At 40.4% G+C, this 23,289-nt stretch overlaps 1 protein-coding gene across 2 annotated transcripts in view; it reads left to right on the top strand.

Moving 5' to 3' along the window:
- F5 (coagulation factor V) overlaps positions 1-23,289 on the top strand; it is a 77,465-nt gene that overhangs the window by 2,882 nt on the left and 51,294 nt on the right. For both annotated transcript variants that reach the window (XM_053606312.1, XM_053606313.1), the window contains exons 2-4: positions 1,106-1,197; positions 11,250-11,372; positions 21,733-21,945. In XM_053606312.1, the coding sequence (XP_053462287.1) occupies positions 1,106-1,197; positions 11,250-11,372; positions 21,733-21,945 (428 nt within the window). The remainder of the gene's footprint in view (positions 1-1,105; positions 1,198-11,249; positions 11,373-21,732; positions 21,946-23,289) is intronic.

A 23,289-nucleotide genomic window follows, 5' to 3' on the forward strand; every position in this document is an offset into this window, starting at 1 on the left:
AAATAATATTACTGGCTAACATGTATTGAGTGTTTATAAAGTTCCAGCTCTATACCCTTTGCACATATCAACTTATCTAATACAATAATTCTGTGAGGAAGATTTTACTGATTTACATGTTACAGTTGTAGAAACTAAGGCTTAAAGGGATTAAGTAAACTTTTCAAGGTTATACAATTATTCAGAAGTAGATACAGGATTTAAATCTAGATGCCGAATCTCCCAGCCTGTGGCCCCTGCCACTGTGCTACAGACAAGTCATAGCAAATGTGGGTGATGGCTGCTTTACCATCCTGATATACCCTGATTGTGACTGGGCCACTGTCCCTGCAATAGCAAGCAGAATAAGGATAACATGGTCAACTGATTAAGATATTTGTAAGATATTGCCCCCTAATTCTCTTCTCTTTGACTCCTCATCTTTAGTCAAATGATGTGCCCATCTTTAGAGGAATAGCAAAAAAAAAAAAAAAACACAACAGAAAAGTCTTCCATCACTCTCTCTGAACTCCTTTACCATGATGCTCTGGCTTTACCTTTTGGAATCTCAGCTCTTCCATTTATCTGCTATATCTCCTTGGACAAATTACTTAATCTTTCCAAGTTGGGTTTTTCATTCGTGTGTTTCCAATATGAATCCCAGGGCTTTTACCCTACAAGCCATTCTCACCTCTCAGCTAGAAGAAAAGGTGCACCAAATTGATGCTTAAATAAGTAAATAGAGTGTTACCCCATAGATTACATTTGATCAGTTAAAAAACAGCTCACATATTTATTTATTTGTAAAGGATTTTGTCATATTTTTTTTTCAGTTAAAATCTACCCTAATGTTTGAGTTTACACTATAATCTTGGGTTTGTTTTAGAAAATTGATCTTGAGAAACAGTAATAGGACAGCCTAACTTATGTAAGAATGCTCATCACAATAGAATATTCCTAAAGAGACCAATAATTATTTCACTATGATCACATGTATAAAACTGTGGATTTCTGAAATATAATAACAATGCTAGAAGTCTGAAGATATGAGAGATCTATTTTTTTGCAATGTGCAAAGTAAATGTCAACTATACCTTTCAAATTAGTTTTTATATTTCATTTCCAGTTTGAATCCTTCTGCAACTTCCTTTAAGAAAATTGTCTACAGAGAATATGATGCATATTTTAAGAAAGAAAAACCACAATCTAGCATTTCAGGTAAGCCTGAAATATATTTTTTAATAAGATAAATTTCTGTGGATAATCTGATATTCCTATGTATCTAAAATATCCATTTAGTGACATTTTATGAACATGTATGGTTTTGTTTTTTTTTAAGTACTGGCTGCACAAGTATCCAATGTACTCAATACTAACATGAAACCAGTAGATGAACAACCACAAGTCCACACAAGAGAAAAATACAATTAAATTCAAGTGAGAGGAAGGGGGAGAAGAGAAAGGGATTGGTGTGCTTTTGCCTAAGGGGCACAATGAAGGGGTGTATGGCACACCTCCTGTGTGAAGGGCTCAACTACAACTTGGACTTTACCCAATAAATGTAACCTAATTTTTTGTTCCCTCATATTAATCCGAAATTTTAAAAAAAGGACTGGCTACATAATATGTGGGGCCAAGTGCAAAAGGAAAGCATTGGAGTCCCGTCTTCCTATTATTGAGAATTTCAAAACAATGACTGTAAAGTGTTAAACCAAGCAGGGGACCCTTCTGAGCATGGGGCCCTGTAAAATTGTATAGGTCACATGTGCGTGAGGTGGTCTGTTTATAACCTTGATCAAAATAGCTAAACAAAACTCTTTTTTTTTTTTTATTGTTGGGGATTCATTGAGGGTACAATAAGCCAGGTTACACTGATTGCGTTTGTTAGGTAAAGTCCCTCTTGCAATCATGTCTTGCCCCCATAAAGTGTGACACACACCAAGGCCCCAACCCCCTCCCTCCGTCCCTCTTCAACAAAACTCCTTAAGTGTTTGAATCTCATTCATTCATCTCACAAACTATTAATTGAGTCATGTCTACTGTGGATGTAGCAGTAGACATGACAGACTCACACCCTGCCTTCATGGAGCCTACGGTCTGGTTTAGTGAGCACAGATGTGCCTTAAGTGAAAGATATTTTTGCTTCCATCTGGTTCCCTAAATTCATCATAAACAATCTAAATGTAGCTGATTCTTTTACATCTGTCTTCCCTATCTAGTCTCCTGTTTATTTAGTGTGATGTATATAATAGCTGTGGTCTTTAGAGATAATCTCTTCTTTTTTCCTCACTCTTCTTTTATTAAGAATACTGGTTGATTGAGATCTAGGATCTTAATTACGGTGCCATATTTCACAGGGATGATAGAGGCCATCACAGGACAACTTCCTCCAGTGGGTTCCGTTGTCAGTAATTCACCCACCCCCCCACCAATCAGGTGAAGACCTGCTATCTTTCCCAAACTCATCTTTCTACCTTTTCTATTTATCCCAGTCTGTCCTTCCTCTTTTGATCTCCTTAACTTTCAATCTTTCTTTAGCTGGAGTCTTCTCTTTGGCCAAAAATCAAAAACAGAAAAACGAAACAAAAATACATTCAGGTTATCACCTATCCAGATGGAAAAAAAAAAAAATACATATATATCTATATCCCATTGGCCCTCCCTGACTTTTCCTATTCTCTCCTTTCCTTCACTGCCAACTTTTGGTATGAGGATTCTGTATCATTCTCTACATTTCTTCTCCTACATTCCTTCCCTAATCTGCTTCAACATGAGTGAAGCCACTAGAATCACTCTCACAAAAGGGCCCTCATGACCTCTGAGAGGTCAGAGTTATGGTTTCTTTTACCACTTGACATCACTAGGACACTCTCCCTTCTTGAATCTCTCTCTCTTTCCGGTTTTCCTAGTGTCATTTCCCCTGTTTTTTTTTTTTTTTTTCAGACTTCTCTTGCCAATCTTTCTCAAACTCTTCCCACCAGGTCTTTTTCCCCAGCGTTCCAGCCTGTCCATACCCATGGCTTTCACTACTACCTCCCCGAGGCCACTTCTCCCTGAAACTACAATGACTTTGCCTCCCTGCCAGTAGAATTAACTTTTACCTCTTTTGTACACTCCCAGAACCTGAACTAATCCTTGCCTTCTAGGGATGTTGTAAAGAGTAATTGAGTTAATAAGTAGAAAGTACTTCTAATAATGCAAATATGTAATGAGCATGATATAAAAGTTAGCTATATTATTATTGCTGCTATTGTTACTAATTTACCATTATTAGATCATATATATCATGGTATTATAGATATCCATTAATCTATATTTCCTCACTCACTTATACATTCTTTATATATGCTCATTTATATATTCATTTAATTTTAAATAAATAGGCATTTAAATATTTTATTCTATTTTTTAATAATTGTGTATTGAGAACCTACCACATTCCAGGATCTGGGGATATAAAAGTGAATAAGACAGGGACTCTGACTTCCTGGAGCTAACCAGCTCTTAGGGGTGACCTATAAGAAGATAAGCAATTAGTGTAGAGTAATAAGGAAGAACTATGATGAAGATTCTATAACTGGACAGAAAAGACCTATGTCCAGCCTAGTGGCCAGGAAAGTCTTTCTAAGTTCATGGCTGGAAAAATAATAGGATCTTGGAAAGCCGAGTAGGGAAGTAGGGAAGAGAGATGGATTTTAGACTAAGGAAACACATGTATAAAGGTTTAGGGATGAGAGAGTATGGTGTATTTGGGGAGCCATGACTCAGCTGGAGCACAAACTTTAGGGAAGGGATTAACAAGAGAGGCAGCCAGGTGGGGACACAGGCCACATCAGGGACCCATGTTAAGGCTTCTTCTTGAGGAGAACAGGGAGTTGTTGATGGGATTTAGTCTGGAGAAAGACGGACTTAGATTTGTGCTGTAAGAAGATCATTCTGTCCAAATGTTGAGAATGGATTGAAGAAAGACAAATCCAGAGCCAGAAAAACTGGGTAAGAAACTAGCAGGGAAGCTGAGATGGAAAAAATTAGATGGAGTCCAAAGATATTTAGGAGCTAAAATTAATTAAACTTGGTGATTAATTGTATTGATGTTGAGGTTTCTGGATCAAACAACAGAAAGGATATGGTGCCATTCAATGAGAAAAAATATAGGAAAGGAGAGAGTTTGTGAGAGAAAGTGATGAGTTCAGATTAGGGGTTTGAAGTGTGTATGAAATGTCTACCTCAAAATGTCAAATGAGCAGAAGGATGTAGAAGTTTGGTCCTTGAGAGAGAGCAGAGTTAGATATAAATATTTGGGAGATATCAGAACAGAGATGGTAAATGAAGCCTCAAGAGGGCATGAGCTCACCCAAGAAGAGTATGATGAAAAAGGGAAGGCTGCAGACAGAGCTCATAGGAGCAGCAAGGTCTACGAGATGGGCCGAGAAAGAAAAGTGCACCTAGGGGTTTGAGAGAGTGTGTCCAGAGAGGCCAGGGGAAAACTAGAGAATGTGGCACCCTGGAAACAAAGGGTCCAAGGCGACCAAGAGCTACTAAGAGAAGGCCCAACAGATGGTCTTTCATTATAGAATAGTAAGTAGGGGAAAATCAGATGTCAGGGTGTTAAGGAGTGAATGAAAGGTGAGGAAATTGAAGCAGAAGGAACTTATAGATAATTCTCTCCTGAAGTTTGGCTTTAAAAGGAATGAAGGACTTAAGAATATTTTGCAGTTTTAATAAAAAAGGAATAGAGAGACTTAAAATATTTAAGGGAAGAATCCAACAGAGAAGAAGAGGATAAAGACATCTGAAATAATTGATGGAACCAGACTCAGAAGCAGCTGGAAGTGGTGGGATTCAAAGCTTTGGTATTCAAAGTTTATAGCAGTGGGCAGGAAGCTGAAGGATCCCCTGTCCACTATTGCAGAGTCTGTTCATTTTCATAGCTCCAGCTCCAAGCTTAGCATGTACAATGGATACTTAAGAACTTTAATTAAACTGCAGAAGAATTTAATGAACCAAGAAACATATTCATTAGCCCTGGAAAAGGAGGAATTGGGTAGGTATTTGGAGCCAAGTTAACTATGTTTTAATGCCTTTGCTGAGTAAGACATTGTGCTGAGTGCCTTAAAAGATACAAAGGACCAGCATCAGACTGGAGACACTTAAGACATAAGGAAGCATCAGTTGTTTTTGAAGTTTTGGGTTTGTGATCCAAACCCTTTCAGATGATTAATTTGTGTAGTGACTTTCTAATTTAACCTTATTAATTAAAAGTAAATCTTGAGGCAGCATCTGTAGCTCAGTAGGGAGGGCACCAGCCACATACACCCAGGCTGGTGGGTTTAAACCCTGCCCAGGCCAGCTAAACAACAATGACAACAGCAACAACAACAACAACAACAACAAAGCCGAGCATTGTGGTGGGCTTCTGTAGTCCTAGCTACCTGGGAGCCTGAGGCAAGAGAATCGCTTAAGCCCAAGAATTTGAGGTTGCTGTGAGCTGTGATGCCACAGCACTCTACTCAGGGTGACATAGTGAGACTCTGTCTCAAAAAAAAAAAAAAGTAGACCTTGATATTTGGTTAGAATCTCTTATTTATGTTTAAGTCCTTTTCACCTTCAACATTACCTTTCTGTCAACACCTGTGTATCTCAGAATAATTTTTTTTTATGTGAACCAAAGCATTTCAACATTCATTTTAATATGGCCCCCTCTTGAACTCCCATAGTTGCTTAATTATGACCCCAGAGGTGGTACCTTACACATCTATGTATCAAAGATTAAGATTGGTGTGAAGGGTAAGCCTTAGATTTTGATTGAGAACATCTGGATTTGAACACTGCCATTACTATATGACTTCTCCCATTTCCCAGCCTAGTCCTGTGTCCCTCGTACCTTTTCCCTACCCATTTGGTGGGTATGATTCTAGCTGAGGCCTGAATAAGTCATGGGCCTCAGTGCTGCAGTGCAAACTATTGTTATAAGTTATTGCAGTTACGGTGGGGGTTAGGCTGAGGCTGCAGGGCTGGGGATCTGAAGATGACTGTCCAACAAAGTTTGTGGACATGTGGACAGGTCGGGGGGCTGGGCATATATTCAGGAATCCTGTCTTAGGCCTTAAACTGGCTAGTTTTGAGTCTCTGCATCTTTTCAAAGACTATGAAAATTTTACCCCCTAAGGAGTTTTAAAATAACTGCGACAATGCCCTGCCTTGTGTTATGTAATGCGTTATTCACCTAAGAGCAGGGGATTAGATTAACTGACCTCCTGCAGTCCTTTCCAATTCCACAATTGCACAAAATTGGGTGCACTCTGCCCTGCTTCAGCAAGCCCTGAGGTAGAGCATTCCTTCCCCAACCCAGCTTTGGGCACTGAGGAGCTGGTGGGAGAAGTCTCAGGCCATCCCGCTGGTGGAGGAGCTAAAGAACAATTCAGAAAACATGTAGCTGTGTGTTTGTCCACATGCATGAAGGTATTTGGTTCACATTTATGAAAACATCTTTTTGTTTTGCCTGAATTCTGAAGAAGCATGAAGGGAGGTTGAATAAATACTCCAAACTCTCCCTTGAAGTAAGAGGTCTTATTAGGTTAAATAACTTAAGAGACTTATCCTCGGCATCTGGCATCTACAGCCACATGATACCAACAAACAAATCAACCAAGCAGGGGAACCATGGCAACTAAATGCAGCAGACAATGTGACAGTGTAGACAGGGTGCTCACTGGTGGCCTGGGCAGGTGAGAGTGGGGGTTTCCATCCGGAGCCAAGACTGAGGGTAGCAGCTAAAAGAGACGGGGTCAGCCAGTGGGGACAGACATGTCAGGAGCCAAAAAACGTATAGACATCTGGACTGTTCTAGAAAGGGGGGTGGGTTCTGAATCTCGTCAAGGCAAGAGAAAGCTTTGGCTCAGGAGTTCTGGTCGCAGCAATGCTACTGAATTGCCGATGACCTTGGGCAAGCTGTCCTTGTCCCTCCCCACTTCCCAGGCTTTGTTAACCGTTGCTAAAATGAGGCTTGAACTGCGTGATCTCTGCAGTCCTGTGCAGAGCTAATGTGAAAACACAAAGTTCAGGCACAAGAACAGTATAAACTCCAGGACTGGGGATATCAGGGAAGGGAGCAGGACAACTGAGAGTGGGAAGATAGTTGCAGGGAAAGACAGGACCCTTCCATCCCAGAGGTCGTAGTCTACCATTGCTGCTATAACCAATGACCACAAACTTTGTGGCTTAAAACAATGCGAAATTAAAAAAAAATGCAAATTTATTCTTCCCTTATGCTTCTGGAGGTCACAAATCCAAAGTGGGTTTCACTCTCAAGATGTTGCCAGAGCTGTGCTCTTTTTAGAGGTTCTAGGGGAGAATCATTTCTGTGCCCTTTGCAATTCCTAGAAGCATTCGTGGCCCAGGCCCTCTTCCTCCATCTTCGGAGGCCCCAGGGAAGCACTGCCAGTCTCTTCCTGTCTCAGATTCTCTCCCATCCCTTTTGTGGTTCCATTGGGCCCACTGGATACCCCAGGGAAATCCCTTCTGCTCAGATCCTTAATGTAATCACACCTGCAGAATCCATTTCACCATGTAAGGCAGCATATTCACAGGTCCCAGGAATCAGAACATGGGCCTCTCTGTGGGTGGAGGGCGTTGTTGTGCCTACCACACCCCAAAGCCCCCTCCCCCACAGCGTCCTCCCTCTCAGACAATTGTGCCTTCATCCACCCAGCTCCCTAAAGCAGAACTTCATCAGCCATCCATGGCAGCCGATCTCCCTCATTTCCACCTCATATCCAGTCCATCCCTAAGCCCTGACTATTTAATCTCGTAAGCAGATCTCCAGTGTGTTCTTTCCTCCTCAGCTCCACCACAACCTTAATTGTAGGTGCCAACATTTCTCTCCTGGAGCCTAGCTGCTCTTCCACCCTCTACTCTACTCTCTCCTCAGATCATCCTCCACAAACACAGGCGGGGATTTCAAAACCCAAATCCAGTCCGTTTCGCACCCCTGATGAAAACTCTTTTTTTTCTTGAGACAGTCTCACTATGTCACCCTTGGCCGTGGTATCACAGCTAACAGCAACTTCAAACTGTTAGGCTCAAGTGATTCTCTTGAGTAGCTGGGACCACAGGTGCCTGCCACAACGCCCAGCTATATATATATATATGTAAAAAAAAATTGTAAAATTTCACAATTTTTTGCCAGGCTTGATTTGAACCTGCTACCTCTGGTATATGGGGCCGGTGCCGCCCACATCCAGCTATTTTTTTGTTGCAGTTGTCATTGTTCTTTGGCAGGCCCGGGCTGGATTTGAACCCGACAGCTCCTGTGCATGTGGCTGGTGCCCTAGCTGCTGAGCTACAGGTGCCAAGCCCCTGATGAAAACTCTTTAATGCCCTCCAGATGCTCCCAAGTTAATAGCAGGACTCTCAGAGCCTCACACAGCCCTTCATGATGAAGCTCTGCGGGTGCCTTGAGCTTCACCTTCTGCCTCTCCCTCTTACCTACTAAGAGATCCCTATGGCATCTGTCAGTTCTCTGAAAAGGCCAAGTTTTATACCCCCCCTCGCCCCAGGGCCTTTGCACATGCCAACCCCACATCCTTGCCCAGCCCTTTGCTTTTGAACCTCAGTTAAAGCATCAGTTCTTTAGGAAACCATTTTCCAACTCTGACCCCCTCCTGACCTCCAAGATTGGACTAATCTACTCTGTCAGATACTCTTAAGATTACCCTATCCTTTTCTTTCATAATACTTGCCGCAGTTTGTAATTAAATATTTATGGATAATTTGTTTAAAACCTGTCTTTCTTACTATAGACTTATAGTTATAAAACTTATAACATTTTTCTAATTTTACATGAAGAAAGGGAATGTGGGTATTTTACTCTTTTATGCACCATATCAATTCTGATGCCTACAATAATGTGGGTGCTCAATGTTTGTTGAATGAATGAATGAATGAATACAAAGGAGATGCAGTACAAAGAGCGTGTTTAAATCTTGGCATCTAGCATCAGACAGATTTAAATTTAAATCATGATCCTGCCTCTTATTAGCTGTGTGATATTGGGCAAGATATTGAGACTCTCTGAGGCTCAGTTTCCTCATCTATAGAATGGGGATCTAAATATCTTCCCTAAAGATTTGTTGTGAGGATTAATGTAAGGGCTTGCAGTGCTTAAATGTAGTAAGGGGGATAATAAATAAACACATAAACAAAGTAAATACATTCTTACTGAACTCCATGACTGCTGTAACTTCATTCTCCTGCTTCTATGAGTCATGATGGGCAGCACCAAGCCCACAAGAGCTCCTGGATAGCTTGGAAGAGAGTGCAGTTGACCCTTGTCACTTGTCTGAATTGGGGCTCTTATTCCCAACCTTTACAGCACACTAGGATCACCAGGGAGCATTTTTTAGAATGCAGATTCCCAAACATCCCCTCTAGAGACTCAGATTCATTGAGTCTGAGGCGGTACTTGGGCATCTGCCTTTTAGTAAGACCCCAGGTAATGCTAACGTAGAGACTCCAAGGACTACACTGGGGGAAGTTCTAATGCAGTCATCCCCGGTATCCACAGAGTGTTGGTTCCAGGACCACCCAAGACACCAAAATGCAAGGATGCTGGACTCCCTTTCTACAAAATGGCACAGTATTCACATATAACCTGTGTGCATCCTCCTGCATACATTATCTCTAGACTGCTTATAATACCTAACCCAATGTATATAGTACATAAATGCCTAGTATACTATATTTTTATTTGTATTCTTTTTTATTGTTGTATTGTTACTTCTGCTGGTTCTTTAAAAAAAATTTTTTTTTTTTTTTTGTAGAGACAGAGTCTCACTGTACTGCCCTCGGGTAGAGTGCCGTGGCGTCACACGGCTCACAGCAACCTCTAACTCTTGGGCTTACGTGATTCTCTTGCCTCAGCCTCCCGAGCAGCTGGGACTATAGGCGCCCGCCACAACGCCCGGCTATTTTTTTGTTGCAGTTTGGCCGGGGCCGGGTTTGAACCCGCCACCCTCGGCATACGGGGCCGGCACCCTACTCACTGAGCCAATCTGAAGTTGGTTGAATCCATGGATGCAGAGGTCCAGTTATATATATGATTCCTCAAACTCTGGCTCAGATATCCATCCTTTCACAGGGTCCATCCTTCATCCTCTCTGCCTCGGCAGTATTTTGCCTGTATCCCAGCAATAGCTCATATCATACATCTATCTCCTAAAGCTTGTGAACTCCTTCTAGACAAGGGCTGTGTCTTGTTTATCCACGAAGCCCCAGAACTTAGCATAGCACCTGAAATGTAGTGAGTGAAATCTCACTCTTGATTTCTGCACCTCTAACCTGCTGCCCCTACTGTGTTCCCCATGGTAGTAACTGATAGCATCATTTACCCAGTTGTTCAGATCAGAACCTTGGGGTCATCCTTTAACTTCTCTCTCTGACAAGCCACATCCAGTCCATCAGCGAATCCCATTGGCTTTACCCACAGAAATGTCCAGAAACGGACATTTGGCCCAGTACACAGCTGTCTCTTTCCTATACTGCCTCATCTCTCTGCTTCCACTCCAGTCACTACACAAACTGTTCTCAACACAGCAGCTAAGAGCAACCCTTCTCCTTTAGAATGTATTTTTAATACACGTCAGACTATACTTCTGCTGCCCAAAGCTCCAGTGATTTCCCATTTCACTTAGAAGAACATCCAAGTTCTCACTACGGCCCACAGGGCCTCACAAGCTCTGTACCCTCACCACCCACCTCATCTCCTCTCTCTTCCCAGGCTGTTTATCTTACTGTTTCTTGGGTAACTCAAGCCCACTCCTGCTGCACTGACTTTTCACTTGCTCAGGAACAGAGAGGTGTGTGATTTGCTCCCTCCATTAAATCTTCCATCTCAGGGAAATCTAAAGTCGCCACTCCTTTACATCAGCCTCTATCACTGAAAATGCTCTTTCTCTTCTTAACCAAAGAAAGCGGTCTCTAATGAAAGAGCGTGGGTCGGAGCAGGTTGGACATGGTCAGAACTATTTCTCCCACTGTCTTGACTTCTTCTGGGCCAAGTGTTTCTCATCTTGTTTTTATCTGAATACACATAATGTAGAATTAATAGCCGGGAAAATGTTCCAGATTGAAGATAAACAAGTCAACCCCGGAACAGAAGTAACGGCAGTGATCACTTTTGATGTCTGTATGGATGTTTTTTGTTTTTTGCTTCACAGCTCTGCCTTTGATGATTCTGAATACAGATGCAGCTTAAATCCTTGTTTTTACAGGACTTCTTGGGCCCACTTTATATGCTGAAGTTGGAGACACCATGAAAGTTCACTTTAAGAATAAGGCAGACAAGCCCTTAAGTATCCATCCTCAAGGAATTAAGTACAGCAAATTCTCAGAAGGTAAGAGGAATTTACTATCCCTCTGACAAGGGAACACGTACAACTCTTTAATACCAGTGTCAAATATTTAAAACCATATTGTTAACCATGTGTTGTTAGAGGATTCTCCTTTATTGCAACTGGTAATTATAAAAATTGTTGCTACTTTAAGTTTCGAGAGAAGTAACCAAAAAGGTTTGGGGGTATTCTAGACCCCCATATTTTACTAGGTTCTTGTTCCTTAATAGTTGAGTGGACAACTTTCCTAATCTCCCTGAATTCTAATACATCCATCTTAATATGAGAATAATAATACATGTGGCAATAATAATACACATACATTACAAGATGATTTAAGGCCAGGGTCAGTAAATTTACCTGTGAAGAGTCAGATAGTAAATATTTTTGGCTTTGCAGGCCATAGGGTGGCTATTGAAGGTACTCGACTCTGCCTTCTACTGCAAAAGCAGCCTCAGACGGTATGCAAATGAATGGGCATGGTTGTGTCCCAACACAATTTTATTTACAAAAACAGAGAGCTGGCTGGATGTGGCCCGTGAGTCATTGTCATAGTAACATAGGACTAGCCTGACATAGGCTATCCTGGCCTGGCGATAACATTCATTTAGGTGATGGTCCTAGAAGTAACATTAGAATTTTGGACATAGTGATTAAGGACATAAGTTTTGATGACAGACTTAGGTTTACATTTTAGCGTTATCATTTCTAGTTCTATAATCTTAGCATCTCTGAGCCTCAGTTTTCTCATCTACGAAATGGAAATAGTTATACCCACCCATGAGAGTGTTCGAGGATTAAATGATATCCTTTAGGTATACCAAACATGTTTCCTGATAAGTCCTCAATAAATAGTGATAACAATAATGCTGACAATGATAGCAAAGATCATGAAGATGACAGTGATGAAAGTTACCATATCAGTCACTGGGGAGTAAGTACCTGTTGTCAATATTGTTCTAATTATTCTCATTAGGCTGATGATCAGATCATAATAACCATAGTAGAGTTTCGTCAGGCACTAGTATTAAAAAGTATCCATATTGTCACATTTGTTGTTATAATAACATTTTTGTATAATTTCAGACTTCTCAGGGTTCATAAATATTCTTCCTCTGCCTACATGTTCCAGCCATCATAACTTTGCAGAGAGAAGTGAGTAGGAGAACGGTTTCCAGGGCAGGTTTTGGAGCTAGATTGACAGGTGCCAATCCTGGCTTGGATACTCACTAGCTGTGTGACTTGTGCCTCATATTTCTCATCTGAAAAATGGGAATAAAAATCCCATCTATCTCCTACCAGGGTGTGATCATGAAATCTTAGAACAATGCCAAGTATGTAATAAGCACTCAGTGAATATTATCTATGACAGTAAAGATGATTCTTCCATCAAAATGGGTCCAACTAATTTAATATTTATCTGAAAACTTGTGGGTTAGAAAGTGAGATTATGTGTTATTTAAATGGTTGTCAAACTCATTTTCACTAAGGTAGACGTGACTGATAATAGGCAGATGAATTACCTTCCCCAGGAGTTACTGCATTAGCACTTAATCTTTGGTTGGAGAGAAAACAGTAAAGCATTAATTGTGAAATTTCAGACATCTTCAAAAGTGAATTTGGCAAGACCCTGGGTAAGATGTGTACACAGGAGTTTCTCCTGCATTCCTAACATCAAGCAGCGACATAATGAACAACCACTCAACCTATTGAGGAGCGGTCCAGATTACATGGTAGTTTAGCCCTGTAGAAACGGGGTGGGGGAACCTCAAAATGTCACAGCAGGTTCCCTTTGAAAAAGGGAGGAAGTAAGAGTTGTAGACTTTGTACTCAAGCTGGGCTGTTTGCACAGTGAATGAACTTTGCAACACTATCTCTTTTTCTTTATTGTTTATTTGTCCCTGTATTCCCCCACAGCCAGCAATCATTTCTGGGCAATTATTTGAAATCCTCCCACTCCCTCCACTGGAGATCTGGTTACTGGTGTATCATATTGTGTCTGATCCCATGAATCTAAGAAAGGTAAATACATATATAGGTAGGAAAAAGAAAATTTTTCTTAAAAATGAGACACAAGTCTAGTAAATAGTGTCCTTCATGGGAAAAGGCAAGTCTTCTGTTCATTTTATCATAAAACATCCTCTCTTCATGTCTGACACTCACCCTTACCTATATCCTCCCTCCCATTCTCATATATATTTTATTTATTTATTTATTTTTGGAGACAGAGTCTCACTTTTTCACCCTCAGTAGAGTGCTGTGGCATCATAGCTCACGGCAACCTCAAACTCTTGGGTTCAAGTGATTCTCTTGCCTCAGCTTCCCGAGTAGCTGGGACTACAGGCACAACACCTGGCTATTTTTAGAGATGAGGTCTTGCTCTGACTCAGGCTGGTCTCCAACCTGTGACCTCAGGCGATCTACCCACCTTGGCCTCCCAGAGTGCTAGGATTACAGGCATGAGCCACCATGACTGGCCCACCATTCTCTTATTTTAAATGTGTGAGTTGCATCATGAGTGTTATACCACAAAATTAGCTCTATAATATTTAGCCATCTGCTGGTAAGCCAACTCTCTGAATAAAATGTGTTTTCTACCAGAGATATTCCTTACATCTAAGTGTTGCCAAATTCTCTATATGAAAACTTAGTCTCTAGATTTTTCTAGAACATTCTCAGGCTTGACATAATGTAGATGATTGTATTTTTCACTTTTCATTTGAATACTTTGGCCTTGTACAGACACCTCCTGGAGTAGATGATAAACGCCTTTAATAAACTCTAATGGCTAATACAATAATTCTTATAAAGTCTGAAGAGATTTTCAAGCCTGTGCAATGGAAGCGAGCTCTTTACAAAACAGCAATTTACCCATTGCTTAAATTGTAGCTTCTGAAGGAATGTTTGGAATCTTTGAATACACTGAAGCATTTGCTAACTTCATTAAATGGAAAGGAAAAGAGTTTTTCACAAAAATAAATAAAATAACAAAGGAACATTTACTGAACAAGCATGCTGATAGGTAGCCAAAACGTCACTTTACATAACTCCACTTTCCCAAGGCTTGGATGTACCATTTTATATTAAAAAAAAAAAAATACCGAGAGCCTTTTGGCAAATAGTACAACATGGCAAGAGCAAACAAATGACAAAGCTGACCATCGACTGAGCAGACATGAACAGAGTAAATATAAAATGAAAGGCTACCCTTGTGTAAAGAATTTATTCTAGTAAGGAGCTGAACAAGGACTTCTGTGCTGTCACACAAGAGTCATCCCTGCCCAGTTCCTCCTCTTTTCAGTTTAGATTTTTAACTTTTTATTTCGATGACAAAGTCAAACTAGTATTCACCAAAAATGCATTTCATAAATGCTGCCTCTAAATAGCTGGGTACATTCTGTATATTATGTAGGTTACAAAATCAAAGATGCAACATGCCTGTTTTATTCTAGACCAGTGGTTCTCAACCTTCCTAATACGGCAGCCCTTTAATAAAGTTCCTGGGGGTTGCGACTCACAGGTTGAGAACTGCTGTTCTAGAGTAAAGAGAAAATAATTTGAAGTGAAAAGAATAAAAGCATTGTTAAAATTATTCCCCATAAGTAGTCTTCATGCAGTGTAGTTACAGAATATGCCCCATGCGCAAATCTCTATTGTTCACTCCTTGTTTTTGTTTTTCTGGAGTTTTTTTATTTTTTTGGTGTTTTTACCATGGTCCCTTGCATCCTGAACACTATTTTAAGAAACCAGTAATTTACCTTTTAGTAGTAAACTTAATTAAAATCATTCATTTAATTATTTGATTAAATATTCATTTAGTTATCTTACTTTCAACTAACAGGTGAATGTGAAATTCTGAGTATTTTAGTTTGGTTAATCACATAGACATTAATTTTTGTGACTTGAACAACCTTTCACAATCTATATGCATACCAAAATATCATGTTGTACACAAACATATACTATATATATGTATATTTATTTTTAAAAACCTATGTGTTAAAATAAAGCTAGGTGTGAAACACTGACCATTTATAAGTAAGTTTGATATCATTAGAAAATCAGCCACACTGCAGTATGTAGCACAAGAGTTATGGCATCTCAGGTAATTCTGAGATGTTTATGTTGTTTGGTTCTCATTCCAGATAAACAGAGTGTTCTAGTTGTGGCCTCTGCACTGCGCGACTAGGGTGCCAGCAGGTACCCTGCTGTGAAGTAGGCTGAGCCCTCAGGAGCTCAGCCTGCATCTTCTCTACATGGGCACCCCAGCTGCTAGTACAGAGCCTGGAACAGAGTGGATGATGAGGGTGATGAGATGTCAATCATTGCTGACCCAAGGAAGGATTGGGGACTGATCAGAAAGTAGGGACTATGCATTATTTTCTCCTTGCTCTAAGGTTTCTTGATTTTGCTGGTGATTGTGAGCAGTAACCTTATCTCATAACCAGATTTGATCACCTTTAGAATAGATTTAGCACTGCAATGGCCTGGATGTTTGTGTCCTTCCAAAATTCATGTGTTGAAATCCTAACTCCCAATGTGATAGTATTAGGAGATGGAGACTCTGAGGGGTATTTAGGTCAGGAGGTAGAGCCCTCATGTGGGATTAGCACCCTTATAAAAGGGACCTCAGAGAATTCTCTGGCCCTCTTTCCACCATGTGAGGACACAAGAAGGCAGCAATCTGTAACCTAGCTGCGACACGCACCAAACCCCAACCATGCCAGCTCCCTGATTTCAGACTTCCAGCCTCCAGACTATAAGAAATCAAAGTCTGTTATTTATAAGTCACCCACTCTAGGATACCTTGTTATAGCAGCCCAAACTAAGACAATCGCCAATTTTAATTTTCCTCACATGTTATGAGAACTCGAGAACACATAGATATATCTTAACCAAAGTAAAACATTAAGGAAAGAGTCTGTATTAATTGCAAAATGGCTGGGAAAGGAAATACTTAACCAAAATGCTGAAGTGTATTACCATACACTACTGTAGCACTTGTTAAGGGCCAGACATTCTACACACACAATAGAACCTCCATAGCTGACCGTGTCCCTACACTGAGCACCTCCTTAAGTTGACCTAATTTTCATGGTTCGGATATGCTCACATGTACATATCAGTATGGTAGGTCTAGTTCCTCATGTTGGCCACCTCTGTATGTTGACCAGTTTGTTATAGTCCCTTAGGTGGTCAACTTACAGAAGTACTACCATATTTTGCAGTCCTCATAATCCAGTAAAGAGGAAACTGTTATCTCTAAAAAACCAATTATATTACCTTAAATGATGAATGAGAAAACTGAGGCTAAAATGGATGTTAAGAAATTTTCCCAAGTTCACACAGTTGGCAAGTGATATAACCCAAGACATTTCAACTCTGTCCCCAAAGTTCATGTGCTTTCTACCACACTCTAGCAAGATGAAATATTATCAATCATATAATCTCACAAATATTTCATTACAAACTGTGCTGAGTGCTATGAAAAAAAATCACGTATCACAATCAGAGATCAAGGCAGGGGTCAGCTGACATTTATTCTGACATCTGTAGAAGGAGTGCACGTTCACCCAGGAGCAGAAGGGAGGAAGAACCTCAGGTGGTGTCTCTTACCCTACAAAGAGCATCACATTTGTCCTTCTGAGAGCTCGTGAAGATAGTGGAAAGAATATCATTTTCTACTATAGGAAACTCCTATGATGATCTGATAGTTGGATCAGTGGAAGCATCATGCCTAAAAACATAATTCCTTAACTTCACAAGGCCATGTAGAGTAGAACATTGGATAAGAGCTGACATACTTTTTTTTTAATTTATAAATTTATTCATTAATTATGTTGCCCTCTGTAGAGCGCTGTGACATCAGAGCTCACAGCAACCTCAAACTCTTGGTCTTAAGCAATTCTCTTGCCTCAGCCTCCCAAGTAGCTGGGACTACAGACGCCCACCACAATGCCCGGCTATTTTTGGTTATAATTGTCATTGTTGTTTGGCAGGCCTGGGCTGGATTCGAACTGCCAGCTCTGGTGTATGTGGCTGGTACCCTAGCAGCTGAACAACATGCGCTGAGCCAGGGCTGGGGTACTTGATTCAAAGTCACACAGCTCAGGTTGTGTGAAACTAGGCTGCGCTAGTTTCAGTTCATAACTGAGGTCTGGCCTGAGAGGGCAACTCTCCTTATCAGTCCTGTTTATGCTTTGCTACCAAAGCTTTTTTGTAACTTTCCAGAGAGAATGCTCCCTGTTTATCAGTGGAGACTCTTCCTCATAAACTCTCTTTTCCCCCCTTCTTTAGGCTGGAATTATAACTCACAGGAAGTTGTTTAAGCTTTAATCATTTCTCAGCTTCTGATAATTTTAACAATTAAATCCTGCTTCTCATCAAAGTGGAAGTTCAGCCTATATTGTTTATCAGTGTCAAGCCATGTAGGGGAGGGGGAAAAAAGACACAGGAGACTCCAGTGTTAAACTTTCCATTAATGCAGTGGTCACAAACACAGATGGCTAAAGTAATTCAATGAAAAGGTGAGTCCAGTAGGGACTGGTGACCAGAAAACAAAAGAAAATAGCCAGGACCCAGGTCCAGCCAAATTCTGTGTAGGACTTTGGTCCTGTTGTTACCAGATTTCCAGGGTTGTGGGTTTTATTGTGTGTGTCCTTAGTTTTTAAAGAGAAACCAGCAATCATGTTCTTAGATAATATCTCCATATTTTTAATGTTGGCATTTAATTGTTTTTAATGCTATGCAATTCTGACAAAACACACCCATGTGTCTTGGCTGTGTCTTGGTAACCTTGGCTCTAGCACATAGGACCTTAATCTTATCAGCTTCATCTCTGTGCTTACGTTCCATGCTTCTCCAGGTACTGTGGAAGGCACCAAAGACACCTGACTAATACAAGTTAGCACTTTTTCTGGTGACCAAAATACACAGGATGTAAATATTACAATCTAATAGGAGAAAATGAAATGAATAATATAATCTCATAAACAATTACAAATTATGAAGAATGCTATAAAATAAAAAAATACATTGCACAATCAGACATAAATTATGAATGAAAAAGGAGGTTTTGGCTGACATTTAGATTGACATCTGAAAGATGAGCACACATTTATCAAAGGGAAAAAAGGGAGGAAGAGTGCTCTAGGCAGGGGGAATAGTATCCATGAAGACCCCGAGGTGGGCTAGAACTTGGTACATCTGGGGAGCTGACTCAGGGCTTGAGTGACTGATGCATAGGAAGCAAGCAAAAGACTCACACAGAAGACTGGAGAACAGGGGGAAGTCATACATGGACTTGTGCTCCATGTTAAGGATTTTGTGCTAAGTAAATCGACATATACCTACTTTACTTTTCCTTCTTATGGCTTCTGTGCTCAGAACCTCAGGTAGTACAACAATGCCCGTTGGTGAATGGTGACCCACTGGTGAATGTGCCTTTCCCCCTTTCCTACCTGAGAGCCAAACATATGCTTATGCCAGTGCAAACTCATGCAAGTGTTTTGAGTGCAATAGATTTTCCAAAGATGAGGTGGGGGAGGTACAGTTAAATAAGGGAAGCTGACATTGCTGCAATATGAAATTATTTCATATGAAAAATTAGCATCTCAGACTTTGGCTTCAGAACATGAAGGAACAGATAGAAGATGAAGGAACAGATTTACCCCCACCCCTTTTTTCAGCAATTAGACAGGCAAACAAAACATATGAAAGAAAAGTTTTCAGACATTGAATGACAAAGAATGGCCTGTGAGAGAAGAGTGTCAAACAGGTGGGCGCTGTGAGTGTCCATGCTCGCTGCCTCAAGAGTTTCCAGGGAACAGCATAATAAAGGAGGGTCAACTCAGTCTCCATCAGTTGAGAAAACATTTTGGACTTTAGAGAAGCCAAAGTGAATGTAATTTGCGATTTGTAGGTCAGAATCCTAAAGAGAAAGAACTTTTAAGACTCTTTCTCAAAATTGACAGAGAGGTGAATACTGACCTGCAAGTGCCTATGAGAATATTACTGACAGCAAAGAAAACACCTCTGGGAAGAAACAGATGGAACAATCCCTGGGCTATACACAGAGCCAGCAGTAGTTATGTTCTCATCATCACAAGTGGAAAGCCCTGAGAATGAATGAGGATTGGGTAGAATCCATGGAAGGACTTAAGAACAGGAGTTGTATAAAATTAGTCTATACCACAGGCTGCTGAGGAGGTAACAAAATAGAAACAAGATTTGAAAGGTTCAAATTGATTCCAAGTATTTTATCTGTAAATGAAATTCAATACTTGTTATGAGATGAAACAATGTAAACTCACAAAGTAAATAAAAATTAACAAGTGCTAAAAGAAGCAGAAAAAGATGACCTATCACCACGAAAAGAACTCAACAGATTCAGAAATGAAAGATATTATAGAACTAGCAGGCAGAGACATTAAGACAGCTATTGTAAATCTTCTCCATTATGTTCCAAAAAGTAAAGAAAAGAATGAGCATGAGGATACAAACAGAAGTTAAAAAAATACATTGTTGATGTGACTGGAGGCAAAATGAATAACACTCAGTCCATTTGCATTGAACTGAGGGACCCCAGGAGTTCAACATCCACAAGCACTTAGCAAGGAGAGACGAGGGTGAGGCCCCTCCTGACGTTCCTCACTGGGTTTTATTGCAATCTCAGGCATGAGAAAATATAGTACAGTGGAAAGCTTCAGAGAGAGAGTAAAGGTTAAGAAACAAGTAGTTTATCTTTAGTTGCATGACAGAACTCCTAACACATCCTGTTGACTGCACTTCTGTCTTACCTTAATCTTATCACTGCTAATATATGACTGAGGGGTGGGATAGTATTCTGTGTCTAGTGAGCATTGTATTCAGTGCTCATCCTCAGCAGTGATTCTTGGCTTTTTCCAGATTACTCTGTCCCTAGTTCCTAGCAGTTTTAACCCTATGGTCTATCCTACGACACATAAAGAGAATTTCTATACATGAATACTGTAGTTGACATGGAAAGTGTACTGGATAACATTAACAGCAAATTAGACACCAGAAGAAGAGAAATAGTAGAGCACATTAATACGCAGCACTAAAAACTATTCAAAATGAAACACAGAGATCAAAAAGACAGAAAAAGGAACAGAACATCAAAACTGTGGGAAAATATCAAGTGATCCAATATATGTGTAACTGGATCCCAGAAGGAGCAGGAACAGAAAAAGTATTTGAAGAAATAATGGCTGAAAACATTCCAAATGTGATGAAAACTATAAACCCGTAGATTCAAAAGGCTTGATAAACTGAGGAGGCAGCACACGAAGGAAACCACACCAAGGCACAACGTAACCAAGCTGCTGAAAACCAGTGATACGGAGAAAGTGTTAAAAAGCAGTGAGGAAAAGGACACATCATGTACAGAAGAACAAAAACAAAACACGATAGCACACTTATTAGAAACAGTGCAAGCTAGAAGACAATTGGGGATGTCTTTATCCCTAACAGGGAAGGTGGGAATGAAGGAATCTGATCATTTAGTATTTTATACAAAGCGAAAATATCCTTTTAAAATGAAGCCCAAATGAAGGCTGATTTAGATATACAAAAGCAAAGATAATTTCTCACTAGCAGACCTGGAAAAATATATTAAAGGAATTCCTTTATCTAGAAGAAAAATTATACCAGAGGGATATTTAGATCCAAAAGGTGGAGTAAAAGGTTCCAGAAAAAGTATAAAGATGGGTTTTCCCCATTTTAGTATCTTAAAAAGATAATTAATTATCTAAATGTCAAAGCAAAAATAATTTATTGTGGAATATATTATGTATGTACAAGTAAAAAGTATGACAAGAGCACAAAGGCTGGGGGGGATAGAAATTGGATGTAATAAAGAGGTAACACGGGGCTGAGGGTGACAGCAGTTGGAAAGAAAAATATGAAATAGCAAAACAAAATAATACATAAACAGCTCTGAGTATACCCTCATCTCAGGCTAAAAGGCTAAGTATGTCCTGTCAAACACCATTCAGAAAATACAACCTGTTCTCATCTTCTGAGATGATTTGCCCATCAAAGGTGATTCAATTCTCTGATTATATTTAAATAATCATTGTTCAGATATCCTGGAAAATTAACTTGCTAAATCAGAATTTACAAGTGGAATTTCTTATTCTTCCCATCACCATGGTACCAACGCCTTTATAACTACATGAGCATAGAAGCCGATATATGTGAATCAGTCCAAATAATAAAGGTTCACTATGGAAAAGGCATGTATCTATCCTGAAAGCTTTGCTAGATTCTTCCAGATTTAAGGGTGATTAAACAGTAGTCCTTAGAAACTGCCTGGGTGTCTTAATGGCTTTTACTTCCCCAGGTGCTTCTTACACTGACCACACATCCCCTGTGGAGAGGATGGATGATGCCATAGCGCCCGGCCAGGAATATACCTATGAGTGGATTATCAGTGAGGACAGTGGGCCCACCCCCGACGACCCTCCCTGCCTCACACACATCTATTACTCCCATGAGAACCTGATACAAGACTTCAACTCTGGGCTGATTGGACCTCTGCTTATCTGTAAAAAAGGTAAAAGCGGGCAGCGCCTGTGGCTCAGTCGGTAAGGCACCGGCCCCATATACCGAGGGTGGCGGGTTCAAACCCGGCCCCGGCCAAACTGCAACCAAAAAATAGCCAGGCGTTGTGGCGGGCGCCTGTAGTCCCAGCTACTCGGGAGGCTGAGGCAAGAGAATCGCTTAAGCCCAGAAGTTGGAGGTTGCTGTGAGCTGTGTGAGGCCACGGCACTCTACCGAGGGCCATAAAGTAAGACTCTGTCTCTACAAAAAAAAAAAAAAAAGGTAAAAGCAACAACCAGAAAAAAACTTAACAACAAAAAAGTTGGAATAAAGAAAAATGTGGGCATAGTAAGGTGTTCTATAATGGGACAAGGCTTGGGAACATCTGGACACCTTCTTGTACCTTGAGAAGAGGGAGAGACTAGAGCATTGTTTGATAAGAGAAAAAACACCTGATATTTGAGGGCTTGGGCCCCCACTTTGTTTCTTCTAATTCCTCCCTCATCTCAATCCCGAAGGTTCTCCCGGATAAATTCCCATCTGAGAGTATGTTCTGATGCCATACTCATATGATCTGTCACATTTGCATCAAGGGCAAAGTGTTTTTTGTTTTTTTAATTTCAGGTTAATACTAGGGTACAAACGATTCAGTTACACTGTTTGCATTTACCCCCTGTTGTGGTTGTGCCCCTCCCCCAGGAGGTTGTGTCCTTGCATTGTGTGTCCCTTAGTTGGGAACACATTAATCTGCACACCCCCTCACCCCCACCTTCTCCCCTTAGCTTGAGTTAAATTGAGTTTTTCTCTTGTGTGATCATGTATCCGTTCATCTGCTGGCTTCATATTAGTATTGAGTACATTGGAACAGAGTCTTTTTGAAAGCGGACTGGCCTATACTCTGCTGGGAGGGCTCTTGGAAAGAACTTTGGCTAATATACCTGACATATCTGGGGTTTGGGTTGGTAATTTGGTCTATAAATACATGAAACTCCAGTTTCCTTTCTCATGAACAAGCTGAACACTTTGGATGGTAGGTTTCAAACATACTCAACTGACTTTCTAGGAATTATATTGGTTGGGCTTCTTAAGAGGAAGTTTGGATTTTACCACACGAGATTTCAGCTCACCTTTCATTAACACAAGCAAGCAAGGACAATGAACTGTGCCCTGGGAAATAACGTGATGGATTCTCCATCACACAGACCATATCCCAACACCTTCCCGATTTATTTATTCATTATACAAATACAGTTTTTTTTCATTGCCTGTTATATAGGAGATACTGTGACGGCCCTGAATAACTTTAAAACTTATAAAGGGCTCTTTTTTCATTTTACCATCAACAGAATTGTTTTCC

Source organism: Nycticebus coucang, chromosome 10 (genome assembly GCF_027406575.1).
Source record: "Nycticebus coucang isolate mNycCou1 chromosome 10, mNycCou1.pri, whole genome shotgun sequence".
Taxonomy (NCBI): domain Eukaryota; kingdom Metazoa; phylum Chordata; class Mammalia; order Primates; family Lorisidae; genus Nycticebus; species Nycticebus coucang.